Genomic DNA, 18,493 nt, shown 5'->3' with positions numbered 1-18,493 from the left:
AACTGTGGTTTTTAGTGAGTTAGATAGTTATTTGGCGTTGACGGATCTTGATTCCCCAGATGTTTAGTGGAGGAGTCTGGAAGCAAACCCAAGCTTCTAGATTCCCAGTGGGGAAAATGCAGAAAGTATGCATGTGTCCATTTGTACAGAAAATGGCTACTCTGTTTCCCTACCTGGGCCCTCACCTGGCTCTCCCCTGAGGCTTCATTGGAGGGGCTCAGGCCGTCCTGTGCTGAGAAAAGGTCTGAGGATACGGTCAGAGGCATGGTTAAGTGCCCCCCAGTGGCCAGCTGATGCTATTATACTCGAGTCTGTACTCAGACACATTTGAGAGTGAACAAGGATGCTATTAACAATACACAGGAGCTGGGCATAAACGGGGATGTGCAGGTAAACTGGGAGGTACGGTCACCTGGCTCAGTGGAGGCAGAGGGTGGCACAAATTCTTTTAAGGGATTGCCCAGAGTGGCCGGAACCCACAAACTTATCCCCTCAGGTGAGCTCTGGCCAGCAGGAGAGGTTCCGGAGAGTCACGTGGCTTCTTCAGCTGACTCTGACTCTCCTCGGGGCTGGGCTTCCAGGACCCAGCTTGGCAGCCCCGCCTGGTGTTCATGCAGCAGGCAGCTACGTGAGTGCTGTGGTCGCCCAGATCTGAATTTGGATTTTGTTGCTGTCTCTTTCTGGTAACTTTGAGGAAATTGCCTAATTTTTCTGAGCTTCCATTTCCTTGAGTATAAATGGGACCAATAAATTCCAGTTTGTGAGATTATTGTATGAGATAGGGTCTATGAAAGTGCCAACTGCTTAGCAGGAGCTCAGTGAAGACAGTGCTAGCTCAGAGGCGGGTTTGTATGCGATGTTAGTTAATGAAGTGACAAGGACAACTGACTTTTCTAGGCCAGGGGAAGTCCTGGCTTGGCGTGTGGCTTTCTCCCACCTGAACTCCCTCAGGAGCATAGGCTGGGAGGTAGATCCCCGTTCTGGTCCAAGGCCTGCCGCTTGAGACTTTGAGATGTGAATGGTGGCAGGTGGATGGGGAAGAAAACCAGAACCTGAAGTATCATCCAACTAGCAGTGAATTTTCCTTTTCTCCTCTGGCATCTCCAGGCCTGGACTAGGACAGCTGAAACCCGGAGCAGAAAGCTCTCCGAAGAAACTCTCTACTTCTGGTCAAAGGAGCAGAAAGGGGACTCCTGAGGGTTACAGCGAGTGGAGAGAATCTCCTACATTTTCTATTGTTTTTTATTCTCTCCCACCCCAGATCCCCAGCAAAACTACAGCAGCAGTGGCAGCAGCTGGACAGGCGCCTAAAGCCCCAACGCAGAGAACTCCTCTCTGACCAGACAATCTGCAGCCCCCAAAGTGTGGGGGAAATCACGCTGCTTCTCCCCTTCTCTCTCTGTTCCCCCTTTGCGTGGTCAGAGGATCGCTGTCATGGGAAGTGTGTGGGAGAGCAGGGAAACCGAAGCCCTGGCTTTCAAGCCAGGGAACCTGGGAACCAGCAAGTGTCAAGGAGACAGCGAAGAGGAGGAGGCTCCAGTAATCAATCCTATAACACTGTAGAGCAACTCCTGGGCTCAGTCCCAGACTGCACATGCCTGGATCTGTCCCGAAACAGCACACCAAACACCGAAGGAAAGGGACAGTCTGCCACTCAGGCTGCAAACTGGCCCCTGGCTGATCACAGGTGGGCGGGTCTGACTAGCACTACAATCACCAGTGAAGATTTGAAAAATTGAACTGACATTGGAACCACTGCTCAGGGCAGGCCAGTAGGAACTTGTCGTAGTAAATCAACTGCTAAAATAAGCAAACAAAAACAACATTCTCCATATACTTTAAACAAGACTTGAGTCTCACAGCGTAATATTCAACTAAAACAAAAAATTTCCCGGATGGGCACAAGGCTCAAACGGGCCATAGGCCATGGAGCGAGCACAGGCAGCCCAAGGGCTCCCCGGGTCTGAAAGGCTAGGGAGGGAGAGCGGTAAGGCCTGTGCCGAGCCGGGCGGCCTTGGCCCTGGCGCCCTCGGTGCGGCTGCCCTGGGGCCCCTCCGTGTCTAAGTCTGCTCAGTCCTTCCTAGACCAGCCGCACAAGCTGCCCACTCAGAGCCTGGCCGTGCATGCTCTCCAGCCGTGGTACTTGCTTACCCACCGCCTCTGTGAGCCCCTCCATGTATAAGCTCCCACGGGGAGGGACCGTGGCTTCTCTCTTCACAGTGCTCTGCACACGGCAGCGGGCGCAGGAGGACTCCCCTCCAGGTAGGGCTCTGGGGGAGAAGCAAAAGTTAAGGTGGTAAGACTTCCCAGCTGGAAGCCCTGACTTGTTGACTCCCTCACAACAGCTCACTCCCAATTCAAGAGAAGACTGATGCTCCTGAGAGTTTACAAGACAGGAATGAGGTTGAATGTGAGAAGCAGAGCTGGGATTCAAACTTGGGCTTCTGCTTATAACCCTGGGCCCTTTTGATGGAGAAGTGGAGAGGGACGAGGGAGAGGCGCACAGATGGAGCTGAGGGCAGAGTTAAAGCATCCGCCTTCTCCTCCCAGGGGCAGAGCACAGAATAACTGAGGCAGCAGATAGGGACCCTCTTCCAACCCCTCCTTTATGGTCTGTGAAACTCGGATCCAGGGAAAGACAGAGACTTGCCCTGGGTCATACAACTAGTGGCAGAAATACTGGCTTTCCTGAACTTTCTATATTTATGGAGAATTAGGTACTATAAGGCTTGTACAAGTTTCATTCAGGATTTTATTTTTAACAAAATATGCAAGTTCAAGAAAAAAGGTTCTCATATTTAGATACCCTTAATAAATATTTTATTAAAATAGCATGATGGGTACTGATTCTTTTTTTTTTTAAAGGATGCACCAGATTAAATGCAAAGCACTGAAAGGAGTTGGTTCAATAGATTTAGCACGGTTTGCTTTGGCGATAAGAATTGCGAAAAAAAAAGTAGCAAAAACTTCTATATTCAAGCCAAGGAGAATGATTAAGAATATTCTGGCACATGTACTCAATGGACTATGTTTATGAAACTGTGATGAAGTGAGTACAGTCAAAAAAAATAAAAAGCAAAAACAAGACAAACACCAAGATGTTAAACAGTGGTTGTATTCAAGTGTCAGGCTACAAATGAGCTCAAGATTCTATTTTTCTATGTTCCAGAAATTCTATAATGAGAGTGTTCTTTCAGCAAAGAAGGAAAATGTTTTATTTGGGGGAAAAAGCCACTCTTTTATTTTGGTGGGAGGACAATAGCTGGAACAATAGCTTATCTGACTTTAAGCAATCTCCGTGCCTAGTAACCCGTTTCTCTTTTGCTCATGACTATACCTCTAACTCCTAGTACAGCGCCAGGTACACAATAGGAATGCAGGAAATATTTGTTGATGAGAAAATAAATGGGGGGAGGGTATAGCTCAGTGGTAGAGCTCATGGTTAGCATGAACTAGGTCCTGGGTTCAATCCCCAGGACCTCCCTTAAAAAAAAAAAGATGGATGGATGATATATGTGGAAATATTTAACACTTGAAATTTAAAAACACCTAGTAGAGAAATTTTTTAAAAAGTTAAAAATAAGAATTATTCCAAATGGGAACTGTGTAAATGAGACAATGGAAACAATTGCATATTAAAGGAAGCTGTTAGCCTTCTCACCTGTGCATTAGGCTGTGGTTAAACAGAGACTAACTATGACATGACAGTACTCACAACCCCAGGGCTTTCAGCAGCTAAACCGCTCCTCCAAAACATGGGCCTGACGTTGATGCTCCGCCCCTCTGCCTTCCTTCTCTGAGCAGCTCTCCCTTAGCTCCATGGCCAATGTCAACACTGAGGTTCTGAGGGGAAGCGAGTGAGAGGGGTGGGCAGTTGGCAGGCCACGAGGAGATCTGGAGGACATCTGGGTGCCTTCCCTCGAGGCTGAGTGGTTCCAGAGGCCCACCCTGGACACAGGGATGCTCGCCGCCCCGAGGGGCCTCTGTGATACTGGCCGGGCAGGATGGGACTGGGGAGGCAGTGATTTCCCCACAGTGTGTATGTCTTATGTAACTACAACTAATGTAGCCTTTCTTCTTGTTTTTTCTTCTTTTTCAATTAATGTATCCTAAGTACCCAACATTAGCCACTCAGGTATAATAACAGGGAAATGCTGGCTTGGAAAATGACGAAAGCAAATAGGAAATCCAAGGGACACACTTCTCTGGAGCACAGAGGAGGAGTAAGATACAGGTCTGCTCTGTGGAACTTAAAACCTAATTACAGAGATAAAACCATCCCCTAGGTCACCTGTCTGTCCAGCGTTTCCTCTGGACTCTCCGCTGCCTCCCTGCACCCCTGTCCAACCACCATGTCCTACCACAGAGTGTGATCCCGGATCTTTGTTCCTCCTAACCTCCCTCTTCGGTGTCTGGAAACTGCTCATCCTTCGAGGTCCGTGCGTTTCTTCCATTGTGCTGCCAAGGCCCCATCCCTCTCTGTCCCGTCACAACTCTTGGCTCAGCGTATTATAAGAATTTGTGGGGTGAAGGGTTTAGCTCATGTGGCAGCGCGCGTGCTTAGCAAGCACAAGGTCTTGGGTTCAATCCCTAGTACCTCCCCCCAAAATAAATAAACCTAATTACCACCCCCACGCAAGGTTAAATTTTTTAAAAAAGGAAAAAGAGGATCTGTGTGTGTGGCCACCTCCCCTCATTCACTGTGAGCCCCTAAGAGCCTAGAAACCGCTGCAGGTGGCGGCTCACATAGACAGGACCCCCGCGAATGAACCGTGTGGGTAGGACTGCGGCCGTGGGCACGCGGAGGAGGCAGCCCGGGCCGGAGGGGCCGGGAAGGCCGTGGGGAAGGCGGCCCTTCACAAGGACCTCCACGCAGGTGAAGAGCCAGCCTGGTGGGGACGCAAGAGCCACATATGAGGGGCTTCTCCTCCGAGAACCGGCTGTTAATGACGAACCTTTAGGGCAGAAGGTGCTGACACGTGTGTAGGGAGAGCCAGGCTCACGTTGCAAGGTTGGAGACAGGCAGAATGCGGGATCCCTAGGGCCAGATGGTGAGAGAGGAGGCTCCAGGTCACGGGGTCAGGTACAAGGGCAGGTAGGAAAACAAAAAACCAACAAACCGGCTGAAAAATGGAAGACATGACCAACAAGCTCATGAAAAGATGCCCGACATCACCAATCATTAGGGAAATGCAAATCAAAACCACCTTGAGCCCATTAGGATGGCTGCTATTTTAGTAAATAAATACATAAATTGTATGTGTATTTTACCAAAATTTTAAAAAATTAGAAAAGAAACTACAATAGGAAGCCATTTTGCAATAAAACAAAATACAGTAGTTGCAGATAAAGCTACACTCCTATCACTAAGAAACAATTTCTTTTAATATATTAATTGAATATTCTTTGAAGGATAGTTCGGCTTGCTGTGCTGTAGCCCAGTCTGTGGATGAAAAAAAATTGCATTTAACCAACCCCCTATTATGGGACATTTTGATGGTTCCCAGTTGTTTACTATCATAAAAGCTGTTGTGATTAAATTCCTTATATATATATTTTAACGAATTGTTTATTCAGAAAAGGGGGTTCATTAGAAGGAACGACAGTTCCCTGGGGAGGGCAGGGCAGGGCAGGGAGCACAGCCCTGCAGGGAGAGGAGCAGGGCTTCCAGGAGCCAGGCAGGGCCACCCGTGGCCCGCCAGCTCTTTAGGATTACACTTGGAGCTGCCAAGTGTAAACATGCTTGATCATGTCTGAGGATCACCCAGGAATCCTGGTTGGACAGAGATTCCAGCTCAGTAGGTCCGGGTAGGGCCCAGGTTCTGCATTTCTAACGGGTTCCCAGGTGATGTTGACACTGCTGGACCTCATGCCACCCTTTAAGTTGGAAGGATAAGGATAAGGAGACCTTTAGAATGAAGGGGGAACACACAGGATGCAGCCTATGATAAGGCTGGTGATAACAGGACTGGAGAGGTTTCCCTCAGGATTTGTCCACTTTTTAAAAGTTCCACCTTGTCTCTACCTCACAAAGGCCAGTGAGAGAAGGGGATTCTGTCTGCCTTGTGTAACGAGGGAAGCTGTGCATCCCAGGGGCCATCCTGGTGGTGGCAGGAGGAGTGAAGTGAGAAACTTCCAAAAGGACAGCTTCAGAGGAGGCAACTGGATCCCTGGGAACGTCCCCACCTGGAGACGGTGTATTTTAATTTGACTTTTCATTGTGGAAAGGTCCATTCACCCTCAAGTAGAGTGAGCCCTCGTATTCTATCACCAGCTTCAACAGTTACCAACTCATGGCCCATTTCCTCCAACCATCTGGACTGTTCTCAACAGATCACTTCATTCAGAAATATTTTTAAACATAGCATCAGAATACAAGTCCTCTCCTTAAAACCGTACAGGTTTTCTATTAATAAGGGAGACCAATCTTTCTGAAAAGCCATTTAGCAATGCCTGTTAAAATAATTTGTTACAAAGCAAAAATGTTAACAAAATAATGTGTTCACAGAGACTTTCTATATTTCATTTCTAAAGAATGAAAAATATGAAGTGTTTAAATATCCTTTGAGAAGATGAATTTTAAAATATAGAAAACTGCTTGTAGTACCAAATGTTAAGTGAAAAAGGCAGGTACATAGCAGTACCAGCCACTTGACCTTATTTTATAAAACCACAACACATACAACATGTATGTGCAGAGGGAAAAAACTGACAGAAAATATATCAAAATTTCAAGCGACTTTCTGGGTAATTTTAATTCTCTCATTGTGCTTTTCCGAATGTTTCATTTCAACAATAAGCTCATATGAGAATCATAAAAACAGCATTTAAAAATACAGTAGTGGTGGGGGCTTACCAAAGGGCACCGGTGTTCTCCCAAGACTTTCCCCTTAGCCCACAGCATTCTCCCAGGTAGCCCAGGTCTTCTTTCCTAAGTTAGGGGTTGCCTCCTTCAAAGCCCCACACTCAGTTCCTCTTCCAAGCATCAAATCCTAGGTAGCCCCTGTTTGGCTCCAGATGATTGGCAAACCTGTTCCTTCCCTTCCCAGCTTCCTTGGAATGAGTCTCTTTAAGCACCCTTGGGCCTGGGCCAGCCTCTTTTGGACTTAACTGATTTATTGGGCAATGACTTTACACAATCTTAGCCCTCCCTTCTATCTGACATTTATCCAAGAGACTGCAATGTCACACATCACCAATAGGTGGTGCTGCCTGACACAAAAGCACTCTTGCCCAGGCGTTCTGAAGATAGATTTCAGGGAATATGATTTAAATTAATAATTGCTTGAGAGGATGTGATGACTGTGCAGACACAGCATTGCTGCATAAGGGCACAGGGACAGATTTACCACCTACCACTCCCTTCACCACGCAAGAATAGCCATTTCTATACCAAAAGTGTAGGGAGACAAAAATCTCAGAAGACCATCCTTGAAATTGAGTACATTTCATTTTAAGAAAAATTCAGTTATGTGGTTCTTCTTTTTTTATATTTTTATTGAAGCATAATAATCAGTTTACTATATTGTGTCAATTTCTGGTGTACAGCACAATACTTCAGTCATATAGGAACATAAATATATTAATTTTCATATTCTTTTTCACCATAAATTACCACAAGATATTGAATATGGTTCCCTGTGCTATACAGTATAAACTTGTTATTTATCTATTTTATATATGTTAGTATCTGCAAATCTCAAACTCCCAATTTATCCCTTTCCACCCCCTTCCCACCCTGGTAACCATAAGTTGGTTTTCTATGTCTGTGAGTCTGTTTCTATTTATTTTCTTAAAAAAAAAAAGGTGTGGTTCTTATTCTTATCATTTCACTGCAGGCTGGTGAAAATTTGACCCTAGGCCAGCACTGGACATGGACTGGCCTTCAGGAACCCCTACTCTAGCCAAGGATTCCAGGAATTGGTGGTCCCTCCTCCATTCTCCAAGTTCAAATTTCTCTAAAAATCAACGCACTTCAAATTAAGAACACCTTTATCTTCTTTGTGTGCAGTGTGGCCCACATGCTAGACTTTTCCTCTACTCGTGGCTGCAGTAGAGCGGTGAGCCTCTTAAGCAGAGCCATTTCTCTTAGAAACACAGATCTGACTTTATTCCTCTTCTTCTCTTCTGCCATCTTCCTTTGTCTACGAAGTCACAGAACTCAGCATTTCACACCAGTAGCTTCATGATCCAGGCCTGTCTCACTCGCCAAGGCCATACAAAAGCCATTTCCAGCCCACCCCAGAAACTTAACAAAAGGTTGGATGCTAGACTTGCCAACTTCAGTACTGAGGCCAGGCCAGTTCGCATCTCCATGCTTTGCGCATGCCGTTCCCCACACCTGCAATGCTTTCATGCCCCTTCACCTTCCTGGCACATGCCTATTCTTCCCCATCAAGTCAGCACAATGTCACCTCCTCTGCGGAGCCCCCTCCTCCCATGCCAAGTCACCTGGCACATAGTGATGTGAGAGCACTGTCTTGCTGCAATGTCACAGTCCCCTAGGACACAGACTGTATCCATTCAACTTGTAGTCCCTCTTCAGGGTTGACACAGAGAAAGTGTACAATGAATCCTCATTGATTTATCAATTCTTCATGTCAGCAAACCTGCCCCAGCTTTTTTAGTATCGTCCCTTAAGATCTTTTCAATAAACCCAAGAGATGCTGGCAAAAGCTGGCAGGTTGATGAGAAGTGGAGGAAAAAAAAAAAAAACAGCAGGAAGCCCTAGAGTTTAGGGAACTGTGTGTCTGGCAAGAAAAGCACAGGGTCTTCTGACCCTTTGAGGAAGCCTCAGATGATTTGGTATCCCTCTTACAGGAAATACTTCTGAAATGTATTAGCTCTGCCATCTTTTACCCAAAAATGACATTTTTTAATAGAGTCAAAAATGCCCACGATCTAAAAAAATAGGAATGACTTTGTAGCAAAAGAACAAATTGTTTCCAAAAAGGGGAGAAATGGGAAAAGAAGACAATTGTATACAGAGTTGTTCAGTGTATAATACAAGCGACTGATTGGCAAAGATAGGCAGGAACATGAAGAAATAAAATGCATTGTGACTCAGATTATTGGGTACTTATCATGGCCCATGAACTTAGCAAAATGTTCTACCTATATGACCTCATTTAATCCTCACCATTCTATAAAGGAGGATTTAATTTCCCCCAGTCTACAGGCTCAGAAAGGTTAAGAAACTTTTCTAAGATCCAACAGCTGAAAATGAAATCCAGGTCTAGCAGCAATGCCCAAAGTTAACTTAATACTAACTTTTCCCCTTTTATGATATTATATTTGACTGATTTTTTTTAATTGCAGCTAAATATAATTCAATTCTTGCCTTAGGGAACAGGGTACACAGAACATGTTTGGATCTGAAGGATATCAACCTCCCAGGCCTGAAGGTCCACCATGCAAGCCAGCCTAGAGCCCCAGACACTAAGGACAGCGCCCCAGACCCATCCTGAGTGGACTTTGTCTTTTGTAAATTCAAGCCATCAGCTTACTTTCTTATGACTTACCTCTTTTCCTAAAGTTCAGATGATAATAATGGTAAAGTTCAAAGGGCTAAATTTCTTGATCCAGTAAATTCCTAAAAACCAGTAAGAAACAGACTAATAATCTAACTTTTTTAATGGCTCAAGGCTACTAACAGGTAGCTCATAGAAAAGGAAATACATATGACCCAACTTATTTTTTTAATGTTTATTCATTCATTAGAGACATGCAAATTAAAACTATAGACACCATGTTTCACATGTTAGACTGAGAAACCAGACAGCTGCGGTACCACATGGAAACCTCTCACACTAGCATCTGACATGGGGAACAGCCTCCTGTATGGAGAGAAAGCCGGCAGGATCCCTCACGACTGCACACACACTCTTCCTCAGGAGCACCACTTCTGGGGACTCATCCTTCAGATTGCCTTGCAAGTGAAGAATAACCCACATTTGCCATTTATGGCTGCAACAGCTGTAATTGCAAAGGACTGGAAACCACCAAATATCCATCCATCAAAAGGGGCCTGGTTAAAGAGATTATGGAACACCCATATCCATGCAACCCTAAACAAGGGTAGGGATGCCCTTTCAGTACAGCTATGGAGCTCTTCAAAATACTGTAAAGGGTAAAAATAAGAAACACACCAGAAACTGATGATAATAAAGGCAGCCTCTGGAGAGGGGAGGTGGCAGCTGGGGTGGGAAATTTCACTGTATACTCTTTGGTATATTTTGAATTTTGAGCCATGGAAATTATTAGATATTCAAAAAAGGAAAATTAAAATACTTATACATATTGAGGCCGTCTGTATTATCAAAGTATCTGGCTTAGCTCCAGCTGACTGAGTTACTGTACTCTGTCCTGCAGTATATCCTGCCTCATGGAACTCTGCCCTCTGCCAGCCTCTGTAAGGGAGAGACCCCTTAGGGTCAGCCAGGCCAGCACTTCCTCCCTCTGCCCACAGGTGGTGCTACAGGGCCTGCTGCCTGGGACAGATGGCGGTGGCTTGGGGAGCCCAGACCTCAGGTGTCTGATCAACAGGCAAAGAAACAGGCAGACACAAGTAAGTAACATAAAATAGAAACTAACTTTATTTCTCTGGAAGAAGCAAATATTCATAGCTGGGGCAGCAACTTTGGCGACAGAGGCTGGTGGGAAGACATGGAACAGCACAGGGGAAGAGCTGGGTCAAAGAGGAAGCACTGGTGTCCCTCCAGGGCAGCTGCCCCCTTGGTCTCCTTCCAACCCTGGGGCCTTGGGCCCTGGTCCCTGCCAGAGAACGATCTGGCACCCTTGCTCTGCTACACAAGCCACATCAGGCTATTTCCAGGCACAAGATCCTAAGACCAGCCAAGTCCTACAACATGTCCATGGTGAGGCCGTAAGTCACATTCTGACACCCCAACTGCCTGCCAGGGGCTCCCTAATAAAGGGCCCAGCCCCCCTGGTGCTGGTGCACCTTTCTGTGTGGCCAACACACCCTCCTCGCCTGGGTCAAGCCTCGCTTCCCCGCCGACAGGACCTGCGTACACACTCCAGCCACAGGCCCTACCAGGGACTGGAGCCAGAAGCAGGTCAGCTGCAGGGCCTGCTGAGGCCACCCCCAGACCTCCTTCAAGAGGCTCCTTCCTGCACCTCGGCTGGGGGATGAGAGCTCCGAAGTTGCAGGGACAGCACTGGGTGAGGGAGGGGCAGGCAAGGCGGTGCTCCCAGCCTCCTGCTGCCTAAGCCTCACTCTGCCACTGGGAACAGCGGGTGCAGCAGGCCCTCAAGGCCTGGGCAGGGCGTCTCCCTGCCCTTGTCAGCTGGACAGGCTCAAGTGGTTCTTTCAGGGCAGACCCTCTGGCTCTCCAGACATCTCAGCGCCTAAAGGATGGGAAACAACCAGAAAGCCCCTCCATCAACAGGGGTCGATGCAACAGAGTAGGGAATGTCTAGTGTGGGTGGGGGCGAGAGGGCCTCGGTGCCTGCAGAGTCAGCTGGAAACTAGTGGTTCTAGGCAATAATTTTGGAACTTATCAACCTGGGATGCCATCTTTAATAAACTAAATATAAGAGAACAGCAGTATTGTATATTAGATTAACTGATACAAATTAGTAAGAATAACCACGAGATAATGTGGTTATCACAAAATACCAGCTAACATGGCATCCCATGGGCCAGACACTGGCTGCGTGGTGTGACAGCTGCATCCCTTGTTAATTCTTCTACCCACCTCTGTGAGGTAGACACTGTCATTTACACACATCTCACAGATGAGGACCCTGAGAGATCAGGAAAGGAGATAAGCTGACACCATGCATGAGAAGGCTGGGCTCTAACTCAGGTTGTCAGCCGTCAGCACCTACCAGGAGAGGACTGCACCACTTCTTGACGTGGTGAAACTTTCACTTGTATACGTTTATATTCTGTATCGTGTACATTATTTACATGTCTGTGTATTTTGTTTTATATATACACACACACATATATATATACACACACATAAATTACATAAATTTTTTACAGGAAAGTAATGAATTTTTTTTGGTTAGACATTCCTTTGAAAAGGCATTAGAACTTTTAAGTGTTACTCTGAACTGAAACAGGAAATGAAGAAGTGAGAAGCAGTTGTTTAAGTCACTGGATCCTACACTGCTGCTCGCTGGGGCCCGCTCAGGAAGCCAGCCCCCAGCGCCCAGAGAGGCACCAATTCCTTTTACTCAGTTCATTTGAACAAAGTGGCTCTGAAGTCTAGATAGATGTGCAAGGTGGAACTGTATTCACCGAGAAATGTCTGCACCCCAGGATTGGGGCCCCCTTCTCTTCTCCCGGCTGGGGAGCCCTGTGTCTCTGGCCGTGTGTGGCCCGCGAGGGGTTGGCTTTTCCCAGAGTGGTGTGCTCTGGAACACCCTCAGGGACAGGAGGTGGCAGGTGTGGGGCTCGCTCACTTGTGGTGGGCGGGGCCGCAGGAGCCCAGAAGGTGGCAGCCAGCCTGCTCCAGGTTCCAGTCGAACATCTCCAGCACTTTGTGGCACTCGCCTCGTGGCCGCAGACCTAACCCAAAGAGCTGCTCCACCTAAAGGGCAGAGGGCGGTGCCATGGGACACACTGGGGCCGAGGGGTACGGATCAGGGTAGGGCAGAGGAGAGCTGGGGTGGGGGCAGGGAAGGGGTGGGTGGGAAGAGAGCCGCAGAACCAGTCTTCAGGGTCCCTGAAAGCCAGAGTGGGCAGGAGGTGGCGGTACCTTCAGATACTGGGCAGCCCTCTGCACGCTCCAGCTGTGGCTCTGCAGGGCCGCCTGGCACTCCTCTGTGGTCACCCCATGCACCATGGCCTGCAGCTGGGCACACCCACCCACCCGTCAGCACCACAGGCCCCTTCCTCTGGGTTCCCTGGGCCCCTGCCCCTCCTTGCCCTGAGCCAGGCCTGCTACTCACCATCTGGATCTTGTCTGCTGGCCGTCCAGCCTCTGTCCCGTCCCCAGGGCAGCCCCTCTGCAGCAGCCGAGCAGTGGCCCTCAGGGTTGGTGGCCGGGCCCCTGGGTTGCTGTTGTTGGTGGAGAAGTTGGCCTTGGGGTCTGGGGCAGCCTGGGGCATTGGTCGAACGGTGGCAGTGGGGGCAGCAGGGGCCGGGGTGCTGGGTGGGGGTAGCAGCAGGGGCACAGGCACAGGGGCCGGCTCTTCAGGGCTCTGGGCCTCACGCAGGAAGCGCTGGTAGCGCTCCAGGTAGGGCGGGCGCTCAGGCAGCAGGTAGTAGTGGGTGCTGCTGATCTTCTTGCCATCTCGGACGATGGGTAAGATGCAGGGGCCAGCCCGGGAGCCAGGTGCCTGGATCACCTGGGGTGTGGCATACTTGGGGTCTGAGGCGAAGCTTTGGGTGGTGGGCATGGTCTTCCCAGGTGAGCTGGACAGCCGGGGTGGCAGCGGGGAGCTGCCGGATGGCACGAGGGGGCTGGGGGTCCTCGAGCCTTGAGGGGACAGGGGCTCCCGGGGAGGCACCCGGGGAGGGGAGGCAGGCCCAGGCCAGCGTCCTGCTTCCTCCTCTCCCGAGGGGGCTGGAGACAGCTCACCACGTGGGCGTGTGGGCCTTGGGGGGATGGGCACCCGGGGGGGAACCTGGGGCTTGTCGTCACTCCCAGGGCTGGGCGAGGGGACCAGAGAGCCGGCTGGGACCTGCAGCTGCCGCATGCACTCCTGCTGCAGCGCCTGGAAGATCTCTGCGGTCTCGGCTGAGTTGGGCGGCTTGCCCCCACCCTGAGGTGGGAGGAACAGATTGTCCTCCAGTGGAGGGAGGAGCCGCGCCGGCTCAGGCACAAAGGCATAATTGGTCTCGCCCTGGCTGGGCCCAGCAGAGATCCCTGCACCCACCAGGGTGCTGTTGATGGAGCAGACCTCAAAGTCATCCTCATCTTGGGCCACATCGTCATAGGCAGGAGGCGGGGGCAGCGGGCGTGCATCCCAGTCCACCACAGGCGTGGGATGCAGGGGCCGGGGTAGTGCCCGCGTGGGACTCTGCGGCGGGGTCTTGTCCAGCAAGGAGCAGGCATCCATGGCCAGCTGTGCCAGTGACGGTGCACAAGGCTGAGGGGCTGGGACCACGGGCTCCTCACCAAAGTCGATGAGTGTGACTTCACCGCCGCCGTGGCCTGCCTTCGTGCCTGGCACCCGGGCCGAGGGCTTCGCTAGCCACAGGCCTCGGGGCAGTCCTGGCTTCCGCAGGCCCAGCCTCTTGAAGTCGCTGGACAGGGGGTCTTGGTCCTCACTCACAGGGTCATAGGTTGGTTCTGCGACAGGGAGGCAGAGTCAGGCAGGGGGATGGGAAAGGTGGGGGTGTGGGCAAGATAGCCAAGCATCCCCCACCTACTGCTCACTCCTAGTTCCCCCAGAAGTCAGCCCTCAGCTGTCAAAATTCTCAGTGCGCACAAACCCTATTCAAACCACAGAGGGCAGAACCTGGTCCGGATGCAGTCAGCCCTTTCTGGGGGTGGTGAGTCCCTGCCGCCATCTCAGCTAGAGCAAGCAACACCCCACACCTGTCTGCCTCTGACACCCCCTCCATCAACACAAGGCCCCAAGTACCCCTGCTCCTGGGCCCTGGTTAGTAATTACTACCCAGTTACGGCACACCATTAGTGCAGGCGGGGTGGCTCTGGGCAAGCTCCCACCATCAAGGGCAAGAGGCACTATCCTTAGAGGATAGAGCTCCTGATCAGCTGGCACGAGAGCCCAGACACAGCCTCCATAGGCCCCAAAGGGAGTGAGGCAGGGCCAGGCAATGGCAGGCAGAGGCAGAGGTGGGCGCCAGGATCATACACTTGTCCCAGAAGCCCAGGCTTTTGGGGGTGGGGGGAGAGGCAGGCATGCTGGGCCAGGTCAGCAGCAAAAGCTCACAGCACACACCCGCTTCCCCTCCCACCCGGCCAGCCAGCCAGGGCTCTGTACCTTCCAGAAGAGGAATGAGAGAAGAGAGGGGGCGGGGGCAGGGGCCAAGGCACCGAGAGCAGCCCCACTTACTCTGAGTGAAGATGACAGGCTGCGGAGGGCGAGGTGGAGGCTCCCCTGCAAGAAAGGCCATGCAGAGAATAGAGGGGGCAGAGCAGGAACAACAGAGGACAAGGGAGGGGAGACAGAGCCAGACAAGAGGGCAGAGCATGGGGGTGGGGAGGAGAGAGAGAGAGACGTGAATGGGCGCAAGTGAACGGACAAACCCAGCGGCAATGGGAAGCAATGGGGCGGCAGGATGGGAAAACCATGTTCCGGAGCGACAGGCCCAGGATCCGGGAGGTGGATGAGGCTCCTGGCCAAGATGGAGCCCATGGGGTGGTTTTGGCTCAGGAGAGGAGAGCAGGATTAGGGGGAGTGAGGAGAGCCAGGATCTGAGCACGGTGGGGAGTAGGAGGGAGGGGGGAAGCGGGCAGGCCAGCTCAGGACCGACCAAGGATGCCCACCTCGGCGGATACAGCTGCCTCTCACCGTCCGCCCCACGCCCAGCTGGAGCCAGGGACACAGCTGTCCCCCTGCTGCCCTGACCCAACCATCCCAGAGCAGGAACAGGCGGCTCAAGGTAGCCTGAGGAGACAGCTGATAAACTAGGGGACCCAGGGTCACGGGAACCCTTACTTTTCACCCTGCCCAGATGCTGGGTGGGTCTGGAGGTGCTCAGTTCCACGCTCAGCAGGTCAGGAGGGTCCATGGGATTTCCCAGATACAGCCTGTGGGGAGAGAAGCAGGTCAGAGGCGGCGAAGGGTGTGGGGTGGTGGCAGTGAGGACACTCCAGAGCTGGGCTTGTGCCCTGGGGTCAGACAGAGAACAGAACCATCTTGCCCTAGCCCCTTGCAGATGTGGGTCTGGAGCACAGGACTTCCACCTCCCAGTGGCTCCCTTCTGTAGATTTAGCTGTGACCAAGGGAGGGTACTGTGGGGGGGTGGGCAGAGAATGAATTCCTGACCACAGGTTGAAAATTCTAGGACTGTAGGGGCTCCAAGGACACCCTACAAGGGCAGAGCTGGCCCTCTACACCCCCACAGTGCCCCAGCCCACGCCCGGCAGCCACCTGCTGACACAGCCTCTCTGCCAGGCCCTGCAGCACCTGGGCCACATGGCCCGGTCAGGGTGGCCAGGAGGTGGGGTAGCGGCTGGGCCACCACTGCGCTGTGCCGACTGTCAGGATCTGGGACTTAAGTCACTGAGGCTGATGAAAGCCGGAAGAATGGGGCTGGCCACGGCATGGTGCCCTGGGAGCAGGCAGAGGGCTCCAGGCCTCCTTCTGGAGGGTGTCTGCGCTCTCCGGCCCCTGCCTGGCTCTTGTGAGGTGAGAGAGGGCCACCCTCCCAGAGCTTAGCGTTCTGGTGTGCAGGGGCAGGCCTGAAGGGCCTGCTGCGCTGTGCCACTTGGGTTGGAGACGCGTGTCCAGAGAAGTCAGAGGGGAGAGCGCAGCCGTGAGTGGGGCCGGTGGATTAGGCCTGGCGGGAGGAGCTCAGGTGGCTCCCTGGGGCGGGGCAACCAGGAAGTGACTAATTCTTCTGAGTATCCTCCCCAGATGCCCCCAGATGACCTATCCTTTCACTTAGAGGAGACTGAACCCCCTTCTCAGGCCCAGAGAGAGCAGACAGGTTGGGGTGCCAGGCTGCTGCCTAACACTCCCTCTGAAGTTTCCCCACAGGGAGCTTTTTCTGTGCCTCGCGGCCCTGGACCTGAGCCAGCAGCTCCTGTCTCCAGGACTCCCATACTAGCAGCAGAGGAAGGGAAACTGCTACCCAAGTGCTGGGGATCAAGAGAGCCTTTCCTACTGAACTGCTTCTAAAGGCTGTTCTGAAGTCCATTTTCCAAAGGCCAGAGTGTCTGAGGGAATTAAGGTGGGAACCTGAGGGCCTTTCCACCAAAAGAAAAAGTAGGTCCACCCTTTGAAGCACCAATCCCAGTTCCGCCTACAAGGAAAAGCTGCTAAACAGGAACCCTTGGCCCACGGTTGTAACGGGGACCTCGGAAGCCTGGAGAGCCGTGTGCCCAGAGAGGGGGCTGCTGATCCTGGAGCTCCAGGTGGGGCGCTGCCTGTACTCACTCGTCGATCTTGTCGGGGAAGCCCCAGCAGTGGCGGGGGTCGCTGTCGCCATGCCCTGTGTGGATGAAGCTATTCTGCAGGGGCTGGCTGATGTCCTGGGCCGACAGGCCAGCCACGGAGGTCACCACGTTTCGAGGGAAGGGCCCCACACACAGCGTCCGTGTGTTCTGCCCTCGCCACCAGTAATTCTCAGCCCTGTCCAACAGAGATGACATGGTGAACACCAGGGCGTGGTGGGACGGCCCCAAGGAGTGGGGGCCCCTTCATACCATGCTCTCTTCAGCCATGGTATCTGACCACTTTGGCAGAAGGGTGTACAAGGGCTAAGGCCTCAGGATCAGAGTAGTCCACATCAGCCCACCTCCTCCTGGCAGCTCTCCAGGACCTGCCACTCCCCCAGTGCAGGGCCTGGCATTTGTACACAGCCTTACCCTAGGGTGGGTCAGGCAGCTCTTCCTACAGTTTACCAACAAGGAAACAGGTTCAAACAAGTGACATGACTTGCCTACAGTTACCAAAAAGAGCGCAACAGACGCAGGATGCAAATCCAGTTGTTAGTCTCATACCACAACCTCACCGCCCTCCTCCTCTGGCCACGCCTAAGCCCCAGTCCTCTCCTGGCCACCCGATTCCACCCTTTAGCCCAGTTCCAGTTCTGAGCTGCAGTGGCTCAAGGGAGCGCCATGGCCTTAGCACTGAGCTTAGGGCCAAGCCCTCCAACCACAATCTATCTCCTCAAGCAGCCTTTCATGAGTTTGGAAGCACTTGGGGCAACCCACGCTATCACGCACCAGTTCACATGTCTCCAGTGCCTTTTGCCTCCCCTTGCCAGGACTGTGGGCCCCTTACCCTTGCCCCCATCCACCTCCTTGCGGGGAGAGCTCTACTTTCATCTTAAACAAGGGGTCCAGAAGGGAACCTAGCCTCCCAGTGTGGCTGGACTGTGGGACCACCAGTCCTTCACTCTAAACTCAATAGACCCAAAATCTATTGACGCAGCCTAAGCCCAGGACTGGGGTTGGGGTGGGAGCCGGGCTAGGTGGGCAAGAAAGAACAGAGCGCCCTCCTAGATGCTTCAAATGCCAAAAAGCCAATAGGTCATGAGGCTCCTGCACCTGCTGCTGGGGTCACTCACACATGAGGGCAGGGGCAGAACCTGGGCTACCGCAGAGGTGATGACAGCCTCATACTGCTGTGGTGGACACGTGTGCCACCAAGCTGCAGGCCTCCACTGCCAACCCCCCACCCGTACATCACCTGTCCATGCCAGGAGCGTAAAGAGAGGTTTCCTCCAAACTGCAGCCAGACCAGAGGGGTTGGGGAAGGTGAAGGCTGGCAGGAGGCAGTGAGGCCTGAGCACCTAGATCCTCCTCCGTGAGGTGATGCGGCCACCGGGGCAGCACGATCCCCAAGTAGCCCCTTCGAGAGACCAAAAGTTGCACCC

At 51.8% G+C, this 18,493-nt stretch overlaps 1 protein-coding gene across 10 annotated transcripts in view; it reads right to left on the bottom strand.

Annotated features, from left to right (window-relative positions):
• Positions 1-10,572: 10,572 nt before the first annotated feature.
• Positions 10,573-18,493, bottom strand: part of TNK2 (tyrosine kinase non receptor 2) — a 41,393-nt gene continuing 33,472 nt past the window's right edge. For 6 of the 10 annotated variants that reach the window (XM_031683422.2, XM_072963635.1, XM_072963642.1 and 3 more), the window contains exons 10-16: positions 17,050-17,244; positions 15,607-15,698; positions 15,001-15,045; positions 12,925-14,270; positions 12,732-12,827; positions 12,436-12,563; positions 10,573-11,370 (exon numbers count right to left, since the gene is read on the bottom strand). In XM_031683422.2, the coding sequence (XP_031539282.1) occupies positions 11,364-11,370; positions 12,436-12,563; positions 12,732-12,827; positions 12,925-14,270; positions 15,001-15,045; positions 15,607-15,698; positions 17,050-17,244 (1,909 nt within the window). In that variant the 3' untranslated portion in view covers positions 10,573-11,363. The remainder of the gene's footprint in view (positions 11,371-12,435; positions 12,564-12,731; positions 12,828-12,924; positions 14,271-15,000; positions 15,046-15,606; positions 15,699-17,049; positions 17,245-18,493) is intronic. The other 4 variants (XM_031683433.2, XM_072963655.1, XM_072963680.1 and 1 more) reach the window with 1 other exon arrangement.

Source organism: Vicugna pacos, chromosome 1 (assembly GCF_048564905.1).
Source record: "Vicugna pacos chromosome 1, VicPac4, whole genome shotgun sequence".
NCBI classification, from domain to species: domain Eukaryota; kingdom Metazoa; phylum Chordata; class Mammalia; order Artiodactyla; family Camelidae; genus Vicugna; species Vicugna pacos.
This window is presented reverse-complemented; position numbering and strand designations above follow the sequence as displayed.